Source organism: Camellia sinensis, chromosome 12, assembly GCF_055761805.1.
Source record: "Camellia sinensis isolate YWXY chromosome 12, ASM5576180v1, whole genome shotgun sequence".
NCBI classification, from domain to species: Eukaryota; Viridiplantae; Streptophyta; class Magnoliopsida; order Ericales; family Theaceae; genus Camellia; species Camellia sinensis.
The window spans coordinates 136,314,413-136,329,898 of record NC_138972.1 but is presented as its reverse complement, the minus strand read 5'-3'; the positions used below and the strand labels follow the sequence as shown (position 1 = coordinate 136,329,898).

The window sequence follows — 15,486 nt, the reverse complement described above, 5'->3', positions numbered from 1 at the left end:
CAGCTCGGGCTCAAAACTTTCACTTCTGAGGGTGGGCATACCAACTTCCAAAGGGATGACCGCCTCCATGCTATATGCCAAAGCAAAAGGAGTTTCCCCGGTAGATCGCCACGGGGTTGTTCGGTATGCCCGAAGGACACTGGGGAGTTCCTCAGCCCACTTTCCTTTGGCTTTCTCAAGCCTCTTCTTCAGTCCATCAAGAATGGTCTTGTTCGAAGCCTCGGCTTGACCGTTGGACTGCGGGTAAGCCGGAGTAAAGTTGTGGAATTCGATCTTCAAATCTTCACAGAACCCCCTAAATAGGCAGTCGTCAAATTGGGTGCTATTATTAGAGATCAGAATTTTGGGGACTCCAAACCGTGTGACCACATTCTGCCAGACAAACCGCTTCACGTCTTTCTCCTTGATTGCTGCCAAAGGCTCCGCTTCAACCCATTTGCTGAAGTAGTCTGTGGCCGCGATGAAGAACTTCCGGTTGCCTGGTGCTGTTGGGAGCGGTCCCACTATATCTAGCCCCCACATCGCAAAGGGCCAAGGGCTAGTGAGGAGAAGAAGTTCCCTGGCCGGCTGGTGGATCTGGTGGGCAAACTTCTGGCATTTCTCACACTTGCGAACATATTTCTAGGCGTCGGCTTGCATGCATGGCCACTAGTAGCCTTGCGAAATAGCTCGTAGGCCAAGGACTTGCCCCCTATATAACTGCCATAGATGCCTTCGTGAATTTTGAAAAGGAAGGCTTCCACGCTGTTAGGGTGCACACACGTCAGGTAGGGGCCGGTGAAAGACTTCTTGTATAAAGCGCCTAATGGAGAGAGCCAAAACCGCTCAGATTTCACCCGCACTTTATGCGCTTCCTTCTTGTCGGCTGGAAGGGTCTGTTCTCTGAGAAAGAGGATTATAGGGTCCATCCAAGAAGGACCTAGCTCGGTGCAGAGTACTTCTGTCTGCCCGGTTTCCTCAATGTTGGGCCGCGAAAGGAATTCAATCAAAAGAGGGTTGGGAGATGCGATGTCGACCATAGAAGTAAGGTCGGCCAACTCATCTGTTCGGCAGTTTTCTTCTCGGCCAATCTGCTAGACCCTGATCGCCTGAAATCGCTTGATGTGGTCTCTGACCAGAGCTTGGTACTTCATCATTCTGTCATCCTTTGCCTCGTAAACCCCAGAAACTTGGTTAACCACAAGCTGGGAATCACTGTAAACCATTAGCTCAGATGCTTGCATCCAAAGGTTGCTCTTGAGACTGGCCAATAGCGCCTCGTACTCGGCCTCATTGTTGGATGCTGGGAAGCCAAAGGTGATAAAATGTTCAATAATCAGTCCGTCTGGCGAAATCAGAACTATACCCAGCCCAGCACCATGACGGTTCGAGGCTCCATCAACAAAAAGTTTCCATATTTCGCCGACAAAGAGCTTCCAACACTCTGAGGGGTCCTGAGAAGCTTGAAGGTTGATGGGATCACGGTTGCTCGGCTTCCGGTCCCGTGCTGAGCGGTTCCACTTCAGCCTCCCTTGGTGATTCGGCGCCAGACTCAGGAAGTTGATCCATAATGCCTAAGTCCGTAGGCGAATCACCAGGTTGCGGTATTATGTCGGCCGCAGGCTCTGTGCTGAGCGGTTCCATTTCTTCCCTCCTCGGTGATATGGTGTCGGACAAAGCGGGTTGGTCAGTGATAGCTAACCCCGTCATCACATCACCGGGCTGTAGTATCGTATTAACTGAAGGGGCTTTGGCGGGGCGCGCAAGTTCCGCGTCGCCAATGCCGCCAAGCTGTGGTATTTCGGTCGAGCTTGCATTCACCTCTTCATCTGCCACGACAATATCGACCGGGCATACTGGATGAGTTCCAGGTGAGAATTCAGCAACGAAGTCGGCCAGAGTCTGGGCTTTTATGGTTGTGTGCGGCTGGAACTTCACATCAAACTGTCCCAATTCGACCGCCCACTTAAGAATCTGACCGGAGAAGTCTGCCCGTTCGAACAAAGCTTTGAGAGGGAACTCGGTCAAGACGATGATGGTATGGGCATGGAAATAGTGTGCCAACTTCTTTGAGGCCATCATCAAGCGGCAAGTTTTTCCAGCGGCAAGTACCTCGACTCTGCCGGTAGCAAGGTTTTACTGACGTAGAAGATGGGTAGGTGTTTGATTCCTTCCGACCGGACAAGCACTGCACTGACTGCATGCTGCGATACAGCCAGATAAAGGTAAAGTTCTTCTCCGGGCTCCGGTGTGACCAACAACGGCGCTGAAGACAAATACTCCTTGAGCGCGGCCAAAGCCCGGTCACACTCTTCATCTTATGAGAACTTTGATTTCAAGGCTTAAAAAAAAGGGCGGTAGCGATCTGATGACCAGCTTATAAATCAGTTAAGCGCGGTGGTCATTCCGGCCAGATGCTGCACATCTTTAGCCGAGCTAGGTTGTTTTAACTTTTGCACAGCTCGGATTTGTGTAGGGTCTGCTTCGATACCTCGGTTCGTGACTAGGAAACTCAAAAAATTTTCGGATCCCACGCCGAAGGCATACTTAGACGCATTCAGGCGTAGCTTGTGCTTTTTGAGAATGGCGAACATTTCGATCAAATCGGACAAATGGTCTGCTTGATGCCGGCTCTTAACCACCATATCATCAATATAAGCCTCCATTGTCTGGCCTAACAGAGGTGCGAACATCTTGGTCACCATCCTTTGAAAAGTTGCCCCGACGTTCTTTAAACCAAAAAGCATGACTCGGTAGCAGAAGAGTCCCCTTGGTGCAGTAAACGAGGTGATCTCTCGGTCGGGCCCATGTATGGCAATCTGATGGTAGCCACGGTAGGCGTCCAAGAAACTGAGCCTGTTATGTCCAGCCGTTAAGTCCACAAGTGGGTCTATTCTAGGCAGAGGGAAGTTGTCTTTCGGACAAGCTCGGTTGACGGTCTTGTAGTCAACGCAATCCCGCCACTTCCTATTTTTCTTGGGCACCACGACCGTGTTTGAAATCCACCGAGGGTAGTGCACTTCCTGAATTGCTCGCGCCTCAAGCAAGTTCTTCACTTCCTCCGCGACTACCTCCGCGTGATGCAGCACCGATCTCCTTGTGCACTGAATGACCGACTTTGCTCCTGGGAAGACATTGAGATGATGGCATATAAAACTCGAATCGAGACCGGGCATGTCGTAAGGTGACCATGCGAAGACTTCGATGTTGGCCATCAAAAATTCAACCATATCGGTCCTTTCTTGGGCTGTAAGGCTTGAGCCGAGCAAGAAGAACTTGTCCGGATGCTCTGTATCAATGCGCACTTCCACCAATTCCTCGACAGCTTTGTCCTCGGCCTTGGTGCCCACATCGTCAAGAACTCTCAAATCTTCCGGTCCCTCAATCATTTGGACGAAGCCTTTGGCAGCTCGGCTCCCGTTGACCACCACGAAGCATTATTTCGACATGACTTGGTCGCCCCAAATCTCCTCGATTGCCCCCATAACCAAGAGGAATCTCATCACCTGATGATAGGTCGACGCTACGGCTTGTATAGTGTGAAGCCATCCCCTTCCAAGGATCAAATTATAAGTAGATGACACCTGCAACACCCAAAACTCCACTTGTTTGACCACGGATCCCGCTTTGACCGGCAGGACAATTTTTTCCAAAGGCCACTCCGGTTGTGAGTTGAAACCAACCAGTGGCGAAGTTGCCGGGGCCAAATCTGTATCCCGGAGCTTGAGCTGTTTGAAAGCGTCGTAGTACATGATCTCGACCGAGCTTCCCTAATCGATCAAGATCCGTTTGACATCAAATTCTTTGACGAGGAGTGTAACCACGAGGGCATCGTTGTGCGGCATCTGAATGCACTCTAGATCTTTTGAGGAGAATTTGATCACATCTTTCTCTTCGGTCTTCCCCCTCTTGATCGCAAGCTGAACCGACAAAACTTCCCTCATGTGTTCTACCTTCTTGATCATACCTCGGAGCTCGCATACACGCGTCAGTTCCACTATGCCGTGGATGACATTAACGACCCCTTGTGGAGGCGCATCTCGGTCATCCGGTCCCCGCGGGTCAACCGGAGCTTGATTGGCCTTCACGCCTCCATCAATGTAAAGATCCAGGTGTCCGGCTGCGACTAGCTCTTCCAAGTGTTGCCTCAAAGGCAAATAGTCCTCTGTCCGGTGGCCTCGCTCCCTGTGAAACGTGCAACGGTACCTCGGATTGAAGCCCTTCTGTCCGTCGCCTAACTTAGCAGGAAACTAGACATATTCCTCGTCACGGATTTCACTAAGTATGCGATAGATTGGAATCTTAAAGACCGTGGTGATGCTTGTCCTTGCTTTTAACCTTCTGTTTGCATCAGCTACGTCATCCCGGGGGTAGTCATCCCGGTCATTCCGACGTCCTCTACCCCGATTTTTTCGATTCGAGCCATGGTCCGATTCCTCAGCGCGGTCACTTGATCGGCTAGACTCCTGTCCGACCGCGTGGACTTTGCCAGCTGACCTCTTGTCCACTACTACCGAAGTTATTTTCACGGTAGATGTTGACACATCATCCTCCACACGGATGTGCTCATTGATGTGCTGCATTAGCTGGCCCATGGATATCGGCTGGTGCATGGTAAGCGAGTCCCGCAGTCTATGTCCGACCCGGAGACCACGCTTGTATTGTGTGATTGCAAGGTTGACCGGGCAATCCAAGATCTCGTTGATGGTCTCCCAATATCTAGAGTTGTAGGCCTTCAATGTGTCGCTCGGTTCCATCTTGACACTCAGTAGGTGGTCAACTTCCTTTGGTGTTCTGGTGTTCGTTTTGAAGCGCGTCACAAAGGCTTCGGCTAACTGATGCCATCTTTCTATGCTTCCCTCCGACAACCTCTCGAACAATTTTAAGCCCAGCTCGCCCAAGCTTGACGGGAAGATTAGGCACATAAGGGCGTCATTTCGCCTGTGTCCGGCCATGACCTGTCGGAAGTGGCTTACATGCATATAAGGATCGGTTTTTCCGTCACAGAGCGTGAACTTTGGCTGGTGGAACCCTGCCGGAAGCGGTGTTGTTTCTATCTCCAGGGAGAAAGGAGTGGCGCTAAGCCTCGCCAAGTCTGTGTCTAAAAGGAGAGGCGCAGCCAGGCGGGGTGGAGGCATTCCGACCTCTTCACTGGCGTGCACCCCATAGGATAGCCGTTGGAAAGCCGGCACCCTCTGAGCTTCTCGCCGGCGAGCTCGTTCCTTCAAGACTGCCCGCAAATCCTTTGAATGAGCAGAATAAGAATACCTCGACGTCGTCACCGGACGTGAGTGTCAGTAGGTACTATCTTGCGCGCTGGATTTCTCTTCGTGCGCGCCGAAATCTCCAACCTTGTAACTTCTGTTGATTGAGATGGACGGAGTACGCCGCTGGCTCTGACTGCTTGAACGGCGTGGTTGGGTGTGCTCACTGTGGTCGTCCACTCTAGCTACACCATTTCCTTTGACATGCCGCTTAACACCCTCCATCTCCGCCGCCATTCGCCGGATGACGGCGTCTTGATCCCTAAGCTTGTGTTCCAGTCGTCTGGCGTGCGATTCTCTCCGCCGCCGATGATTGTCTGGACTCTGTGAATGACCATAACTTCTTCCGCGCTTATCCCGCGCGTCTCTTGAGTGTCCTCCTGGAGAAGTCTCCAGGTCCGCCATCGGAGGAATGATGGTGGGATGTCCTTCTCTCTGTCTGCCCGACTCTGGGGTAACTCCGTCGACGGCGGACAGCGGAATCTCTTCGTTGTTCGCCATGGACGGTGATCTGATGAGCCTGGAAGACAAGGTTTTGTCTGCAAACTTCCCACAAACGGCGCCAATTGTATGGGGAGCAAATATTCAGGCAAATCCGTATTCCTTTCTTCCAAGCTCCGTTTTTGTCCGATCACCTGCGTGCATAACAGCAATGAGCTACCCAGCGGTGTGTGGCCGGAAAACCCCTCCGACGACCAAGTTAGCACACACTTGAGGATAAAGAGAGTGAGGAGGAGTTGAGTGTAAGTGTTTCTCTTACCAAATGTTCATGCCCAGCATGGGGGGCGCAGACATGCTTATATACCTTCTGCGCCCCAAATCTACTCCTAATGATCTCTCGACACGTGGTTCTGCTACCCCATCTATCAGCACAAATCTTGCTGAACATCACCTAACTCGACTGCCAGTCCACTCTTCTGGGAGCTCGGCAGCCGGGATGTAGCATCTCGGCTGTCAATGGCCATGCTGCGATTCATACCCAGGTGCCCCTAACAACCGAGCTCCTTTCCAGCCATGCTCGATTGCTTTCCGGCAATCCCAAGCTTGAGATTAGTCATACCGGTCAACCAAAGTCCTTCTGGCCGAGCTTCAGGCATGAGCCTTCATGCCGAGCTATGGATGCGTGCTTTCCAACCACGCAACGCATAAACCGTGGAACTCTTACTTGACCGGCCTCCGTGCCGACAAGGTGAAGTAGCTTGGTTCCACATGCCCTTGCCATTGCCGAGCAAAAATCACTTCTGGGTGGACCTGGGATACCACAGCCCAAATGCATTCGGCCCACAATTTGCCTGGTATTACCATGGCCCAATCCAGACCATATTTTTCCCTCTCAATAATTATCATATAATAATTTTGTACAATATAATAAAATAAATGTTCATATTGATATTAAAAATAATAGTTAAATTATAAGAAAAATTGTTAACATAAAATTAAAAGTAAGTCTAACTATTTAATTTAATTTTATATTCATTTAGAAAATAAAAATGTGTAGAAATAGAAATTATATAAAATTTATTGAAAAAATTAAATATAAATATTTTGTAGTTGGATTATCATATAATAATTTTATATAATATATATTAAATTATAGGATTGTAAAATAAATATTCTTAATTAAATTATAATTTATATGATTTACAATGTTTAATTGTAAAATATTTAAATTTTCGATGTTTACAACATAAAAGTGATATGGGATTTGTGAATTATCTGAATTTATGATAAAATATATATATATAAAAAATATTTCTCAAATAAAATTATATAATAGAAATATTTTTTTAAAAATTACATCAGCATGTACATGGAAATAGATGTACACTTCTCCGAGAGTACTAAAGGAGAGGGAAACAGTGGAAGGCTGTTGATTTTATTGAATGAATTTGGTACTGGAGTGTTGTAGATGGAACACAGATGTGATTAGGGTGTCAAATGAGTCGAGTTGAGTAGAATTTTGTTGAGTTTGAATTTGGCTTTTTTATTTATCAATTTTATTTATTGAGCTCGAGTTCGGTAAGAAACTAGACTCGAGCTTGATTTGACTCGTTAATATTGATGAAACTCAAGTTTGGTTCGACTCGGCTCGATAATTTTTTTAATATTATTGATATTATTTAAATTATTAATATATAAATAATATATTTATTATATAATTTAAATAATGATAAACGAGTCGAGCTTAGCTCAAGCTTGGCTCGTTTATTAAACGAACCTAATATTCGAGCTCGAGCTCGAGTTCGGCTTGTTTACTAAACGAACCAAGCCGAGCCAAACTTATTTATGAATAGTTCTGTTCATTTACAATCCTAATTTGTTGGGCAATTGGGGTCTGTAAACGTTGAGTGGATTATAATCAATATAATCACCCTTTAAAAAAAATAATCTCCAATTCATTAATAATCTGAAATTCATTAACTCTTAACAGAGAAAGTAAGCCACAACTTTATTTTGGGGTTGAGAGGGAGATTTATAATCTGGCTTTGGGCCGTGGAGGGAGCCAGACAGAAGATGGCCGAGCATGTTTGGGCCGAGCTAACTTGGGCCTGATCAGAGTAGGATTTGCTTGGTCGAGGCTCGCCCCTGTTTAGGCCGAGCTAACTGGGGCTTCCTTTGAGATGATCTTGCTCGGTCCAGGCCTAGGTCTGAGGTCCAAGTCCCATGTTTGGACCGAGCTTCCCCAGATTTGAACTTGCTCGGCCAAGGCCTGTCCCCGAGGTCTACTTAGCTAAGATGAACGTCTGCTATCGGGTTTTGTGGGAGCATGATTAGCTCGGTGGGAAAAATCTTCTGAATGCCAGTGTAACCTGTTTGGAACTCGGTCCTGCCGGAGTACTACCGAGCTCGACTGTTATGGAGCTCGACGAGTGGAGCACTCGGGCACGTTACGCAGCACGGTCGTGGAAAGCCGAGGTGATTCCGCCGGACTGCCGAGTTCCTGCTAATGTAGCCTGACGGTTGGGTTAGGTGGTGATTGCTGGATTTGTGCTGACAAATTGGAGAGCAGCACCACGTGTCAAGAGACTAATGGGTGCAGAGTGGAGCGCAGAAAGTACATAAGCGTGACTGCGCCCCCATGCTGGATATAGAACATCGTTTGGTGAGATAGACTTACATTCAGTGTGTTTCTCTCTCTCTCTCTCTCTCTCTGAATGTGCGCTAACTTGACCGTCGGAGGGGTTTCCGACAACACACCGCCGGGTAGCTCACTGCCGTTGTGCTTTCAAGTTGATCGGACAGACACGGAGTTTGGACGAAAAGAGTACGGACTGCGACGAATATTTGCTCCCCGTACAAGAGTGATTTAGAAAGTTGGTTAACAATTGATTTTTTTAATTTTTTTTTATCTTTTTATAAGTAAAAAATATGAGAGGTAATATGATCCAAAATAAATTAAAAACTAAAAACTAACTTTAAACTAGCTTGCAAAAAGCCCCCTTTGTAGTTCGCCTCATAAGGTGATGTTATGATAATTCTTGTCATTTGTAGCTTTCCCTTGTTACATCAGACTTTCCCCAACGAATGCTCTAAAATTCAAAAAGTAATTATAATATTAAAAAAATATTAAAAAGTAAAATATATTAATTTTATATATTAATATTATTTATAATATTATTAATCCGATAGTGTATCATCTCTTTTTTATATTTATTTAAAATTTATATAAACTCGTCCCAGTTAATAAATGAATTTAAAGGAGATGTTAATTATCAATTTAATTAAAATTAAATTGTACATGGATTGAATATGGATATCCATTTAAATTCGTCTAAAAAATTAAAAATAATTAAAAATTAAAAAAAAACATTTTAAAAAACAAATAAAAATTAAAGTTAAAAATTTTTAAAAATTCAAAGTAAATGAATTAGTTGAGTTCAATTGTCCAATCCATATCTAATTCAATCCAACCCATTTAAACCCATTTATTTAAATTGACAGGTTTTGGTTGGGTTACTTTTAAATGAATAACTTATTTTGACTTGCTCAAACTCGTTCATTAATTTGTCAACTCTACAAAAAAATATAAATAAATGCTTTTTCATTTTTTGAAAATTGTAAAAGGTTGTGCTTAAAAATAGGTTTAGAGTGTGTCTAGTATTTTAGCCAAAAAATTTAAGCAGTGTTTAGAAATTGTTTTTTAGTTTTTATTTTTTATTTTTTATGAAAATACGTACAAAAAATAGAGAGAATGCTATAACAATTTATAGTAACTTTCTAAATAAAAATTATAATTTCCAAATAAGGGTTAAAATAGTTAAAAAGTTAAAAAAAATATTAAAAAAAGTTAAAAGTTATAAAATAAATAAATAAAAAGAAGAAGTAATTCTTTTTCATAATTTTTTTTTTTTTTTGGTGAAAAACCAATTTTTTTTTTTTTTTTTCCAAATAGACCCTTAGTGGTGCTTGGCAGCATAGTAAAAAAAAACAATTTCTATTAAAACCATCAAATTTTTTTAAAAATCATTAAACCATTTGTCATCAATTTAAAAAAGGGGAAATTACATCTCAATGAGACAATTTTTTTTTTTTTTTACATAAATATGGAGGGGTGCAACTCACACTTGCACACCCCATTACAAAATCACTTATACTCCACATATTTTTGTAATTTTTTTTTTGTCTCATCATACTGTAATTCTCCCTAAAAAAAAAAGTCAAATGTCCCGTCAAATATTTTATTAAAAAAATAGTAAATTACATAGCGTTGTAGGAAAATGATATTTCATAATTTCACCCACTTTTTAACCTTTCGCATTTCTTTTTTGTCATCTTGCTTCTCATAGTGGGAATGTGAGAGGCCAAAAGGGGGTCTGTGAATATTTTTTCCTTGTATACATATCCATGGTTTTTGGGTGTCAAAATCTCACTTTTATGCTTACTCATCCACTTGTTCCGTGATGTTTGGCAAGAGCTTTCTTCTCGGGTTCCTTTAGATAAATAATAATGGTGATGATTACTATGACAAGTAATAGATCAAATAAGGACGGACTGTTGTTGAAAGTCTATGATTTCTATTTTATCATTGTTTGTATTTTCACTGAAGGCAGGCATATATGGTTTCAGATCTTCATTAATCTCTAATTTCTTAATTGCCCAAGAGTGTAGAGCAAACAAAAATTGAAATGATTGTTGGTCTATGTATTGCTAGTTGCATACATTGTTGATTTTTTTGGGTTTATTTTTAGTTTGATTGTTGTGGTCTTTCTTTCACAACTTCTTTAAGTCATGTGGATACAAATTGTCTTCTTGTATGAGAATAAAGCCCTTCTTGTTGCTTTTGTAATGCTTGTTCTAAGTCTGCGTAATGACAGTTAATTTTGTAATATTTTTTTGCTCAGTAGTTAATTTGTGTAATTATGGAATGTGGAAGAGGAGTATATAGTGTCTTTCTTGAACGTCAACTGAGAGAAATCAGAAAAATCATTGTCATTGGCAGAAAGTGGGAGCAAGTTACTAGAGGATTTCATCAGTTTGGGGAATCGACAATGTAGTAGTCCTTATCTGTAATCTTTCCTGAATGGCTCGTTAGGGCGATCAACAACTTTTGACTTTCATCATTTTTTAGATGATTTTCCATTTATTGTACAGCAGAGGCTCTTTCGAAGAACGCCCATTTATGGTTTAGAAGTGTATGTGGCATGGTAATGGTAGCTTCTTCAGCAACACCCATGTCACGGCCTAGGCTATCTGTGAAATTCTGATTAATTTGCAGATGAGCAGTCACAACAAGAATGTTCTAAACTCATAGGATGCTGCTTGGAATTTAGAACTCCGGTCTGGTGTATGAAGGTACTATAGGGAGTATTGAACTTCTCTATGATTGTTTGTATGAAAGGGAAGGTATAAAATAACAACTTTATGAAGTTTATTAGTTCAAAAATGCTATGAATATTTTTGAACCTACCCTTATCAACTCATAATTTATTTCGAATGTGTTTGTGTGGTAGAGATTAAATTGATAAAGTGTGAGTTCCATGCGTAAAATCAATTTGAACCATTGATTTTTTTTTTTTCTTGAGCATATTTTGGAAATTATTCAATACTCCCAGAGCACCACGCGTCCATACTCCAAACAAATCACTAATTATTTAGCCCCATGTTGTTCCTCCATCCCCAACATAAATTGTGAGCCCTTATGCCTCTCCACCAATCAAAGCCTTATGGAGCACTATGTATCCATACTCTGGAAGTACTAAATAATCACTCGTAAATTCTGAATTCATAAGTCTAAATTTGTAATCTTGTTATTATTAGTTTTGTAAAGTCACTAGTCAAAGTTGCGGGGTCTATACGCATCCTTGACTTTTTGTCATAAGAGGAAGTTCTTACATTTAGCTACAGAAGACTCTAAGAAATTGTAACCAATAAGTGAGAAAGTCAAGTGCATGGAATTCAAGTTTTATTGGACAGGTATGGTATAGGTTGTTGAGGCTTTATATTACTATATGCTGTTTGTGGGTATTTTATCTCACTATTTTTCATACAATACCACTTACACTATTATGGTCTTGGAGGAAGTTGGAAATAGTCTTTGGGAATGAGCTTTCTTCCTAGTTTCTTTTATATATTTGAATACTTCAATTGATGATGACATCCATGGAAAATCAGACTAGAAGTATTGCATAAGGTATTGCAATGTCTGTTTGACTTGGTATGTTTTCAGTGTGTTGAATCTTATCATTGTTATATATTGTTACTGAAGGCATATATGGTTCATATCTTCATTCCCAGAAGGCCGAAGATTTCTCTTCCCTGTCTTTGTAAGTTATAGCATTTGGTGTCTGTTTATTTATTTTTATTTTTATTTTTTTCACAAAGTGATAGTTCTAATCATAGTTGCTCTCATTTTCCAAAGCAGGCTTTGTTGCCATAACATTGCCTAGAACTTATGGGGTGTGGAAGAGGACTGTTATCATTGTTCTTCAACAACACAAGACCGAAGAAACTAGAAAGTTCGCCGTCAGTCTCAGGCAATGACAGCAAGATATTAGAGGAGCTCATCACTTCTTCAAATTGCAAATGTAATGTTCCTGCCCGTGTTTTCTCTGCCGAGGAGCTCATTAAGGCAACAAACCACTTTTCTTGTCATAACATGGTTATTGAAGACGCTTTTTATTCTGTGTACGAAGGCTCTTTTGAAAACCAATCAATTTTGGTTAAGAAGTATAGAAAAGAGGATTGCTTTTGGCCCTCGGACAAGATCAAATCCTATGCTATTCGTGACATAGAGATAACATCACAGATGTGCAGCCACAAGCATGTTCTGAAGTTCATAGGTTGTTGCCTAGAACTCCAGTTTTCGGCTCTAGTGTACGAATACAAAGGAAAAATTCAATTTCTCTCTCATGGCTTGCATGAAAGGGTCCCGGGTTCGGTGCATAATGGATCATTATCATGGAACAGTAGGTTGAGTATTGCAAATGACATTGCTAGTGCCCTTGTGTATCTCCACACTACATTTTCTACACCCATCGTCCACAGGAATTTAAAACCAAGTAATTTTATCATTGACCAAGGCGGAGTTGCTAAACTCTTGGATTTCTCGTTATCTATATCGATTCCTCTGGGAGAATCTCAAGTAGAAGATATGGTGGTTGGGACATGTGGGTTTGCAGAGCCTGAGTACATGGCCACGGGCATTCTTACTACGAAGACTGATGTTTATGGTTTCGGCGCAATCCTTCTTGAAATTTTGACAGGACAAATGTTTGTGGACGTTAACCATGGAAAAAATCATGGTCTTTTAGGTAATTTTGTGAAAGACCATGTAAACAAAGGTAAGTTAAATGAAGTTGTGAATCCTAGAATCATGGCAGAGGGAGGAGGGATTGAGCAAGAGAAGCAATTTCGAGCTTTTGTAGCAATTGCCTTGAAATGTACCCAAGAAAAGAGAGAAGATAGGCCGGAAATGATCGATGTGGCAGAAGAACTTAAGCGAATTCAGAGGTCTGTTGACACTGATCATTAGCTCTACCATAAACTCATTACAGAAGGATGGCTTTGATTCATGTCATGCATAGGCACCAATTTGTATGTTAGTTGTAAGATAAATTGATAGAGAGAGAATTATAGAGAGAATAAATTGTATGTATTCAATTGATTGATTATTCAATGATTTACAACACTCTCATTTATAGAGAAGAAAGATGGTACCATAGGATACTAACTAACTAACACCGAAAGCAGAAACATTATTATTAGTGGGACAGCTGGACAACTAGATATTGCACACTAATATTACATTATTGCTATATTATACTAATAACACTAACAGCTCCCCTCAAACTCAAGGAGGATAGGCACTAACCAACTTGAGTTTGGAGAGAGTAACAAAATAAGAAAATAAACTGACAAATAAAATAAAAGTGGATAGGAGACACTATATGGTCATGTCAGACCGTTGGTAAAGACACTGTATGGTCGTGTCGAACCGTTATAGCAGACAATGTTAGGATAGTTTACGGGGTCATGCCGGACCGATGTAGAAACTAACCGGAATCAATGTCGGGACAGTTTACGGGGTCATGCCGGACCGTTGTAGAAACTAATCGGAATCAATGTCGGAACAGTTTACGGGGTCATGCCGGACCGTTGTAGAAGCTAATCGGAATCAATGTCGGAACAGTTTACGGGGTCATGCCGGACCGATGTAGAAGATTTTGGCGGTGCACCAAGGGCGCAACTTAGGGAGTGCGCCATGGGGTGGCTTGGGTGGTTCCCATGGTGTATAACCATGCTCACCAGCTTGGGTGGTTCACATGGTGTGTAACCATGCTCACCATGATATATGTATAACCCCCCCTCAAACTCAAAAAGGTGTGAGGATAGAAACTTATTAGAGGTTGAAACAAAGGGATTGATAAAGTACAGCAAAACAGCTCAACACAGTGGAGATGGTAAAAAAAAAAAAAAAGTTTTTTTTTTTTTTTTGAAATAAAATCAGCTATCATTCAGTAATGCAGTGGCTAAAGAGAAATATTAAAAGAGAATGGTGGAAAGAAAAGTTTAAAAGAAATGATGGGAAAGAAAAATAAATGTCGGTATTTGAAAGAGTGTAAAAGTAGTTTGGAGAAAACAAATAAAAATAATTGATTTTGAAATCAAACGTGATAGGAGGAGAGAGAGGGGACAAGCCCATGTGATAAAGTGGAGAGAGAGCTGGGTATGCATATGAGCATGTTTTGTGCTGGTGGAACTGGTTTTGATACATGGAGGTAGTGGAGAATTATTTTATTGGAGAGGGGAAGGAAGTGGGAATAAAGAGAATAAAAAAAAAGGAGGGTGAGCATGATGAGGCACTGATCTGGACAAAGAGATACACACATGGGCAACTCTTGAGGGCGTTGGGATCCTTTAGAGTAATCTCCTAGAGTGATCTCGTACAGTGAAGGAGTGAAGCTTGACACGTGTCCTACTTAGCCTTTAAGGGCTGAGATTCAAACTCACCAAAACGACGTCGTTTTGGTGAGCAAATTGAAAAAATAAAAAATAAAAAATAAAATTAAAATTGAAGGTTGAATCCCTGTGTAACAAGAATGGCAGCAACATCTCCATCTTTGAAGGGTGGAGAAAAGAAGCAATATTGGTGGCTTAGCAACAGAAAGGTATTTCAAACACCCTGATGATGATGATCAGGTGAGTAAATTGAATAAATAAATAAATAATTCAAAAAAAATTCAAAGGTTGATGTTAGATCCTTGTGCAACAACATTAAAGGTATTTGAAACACCTTGTTGATGATGATGATGATCAGGCAAGTAAATTGAAAATAAATAAATAAATAAATAATTTCAAACCCTGTGCAACAACAACAAAGGTGTTTCAAACACCTTGATGATGATGATGATGATCAGGTGAGTAAATTGAAAAAAATAAAAAATAAAATTTCAAAGGTTGATGTTAGATCCCTATGCAACAACAATGGCAACAAAGGTATTTCAAACACCTTGATGATGATGATGATGATCAGGTGAGTAAATTGAAAATAAATAAAAAAATAAAAAAATTCAAAGGTTGATGTTAGATCCCTGTGCAACAACAATGGCAGCAAAGGTATTTCAAACACCTTGATGATGATGATGATGATCAGGTGAGTAAATTAAAATAAATAAATAAATAAATAAAATTCAAAGGTTGATGTTAGATCCCTGTGCAACAACAATGGCTTAGCAAGAGAAAGGTATTTCAAACACCTTGATGATGATGATGATGATCAGATCGCTACATTTCGTTTCGTGAT

The 15,486-nt window shown here is 41.6% G+C and overlaps 1 protein-coding gene across 1 annotated transcript; it reads left to right on the top strand.

Moving 5' to 3' along the window:
- The first annotated feature begins 11,633 nt into the window (after positions 1–11,633).
- LOC114323370 (serine/threonine-protein kinase ZRK1) lies at positions 11,634–13,392 on the top strand. The gene is made up of 2 exons (XM_028270952.2): positions 11,634–12,007; positions 12,106–13,392. Exon 2 carries the CDS (start codon positions 12,136–12,138, stop codon positions 13,213–13,215), a length of 1,080 nt encoding a protein of 359 aa, XP_028126753.2. The 5' UTR covers positions 11,634–12,007; positions 12,106–12,135; the 3' UTR covers positions 13,216–13,392.
- The last annotated feature ends 2,094 nt before the right edge of the window (positions 13,393–15,486 follow it).

What these genes read in the sequence shown, in the direction of transcription:
- LOC114323370 (XM_028270952.2), top strand. Translation starts at nt 12,136, where the DNA reads ATGGGGTGTGGAAGAGGACTGTTATCATTGTTCTTCAACAACACAAGA.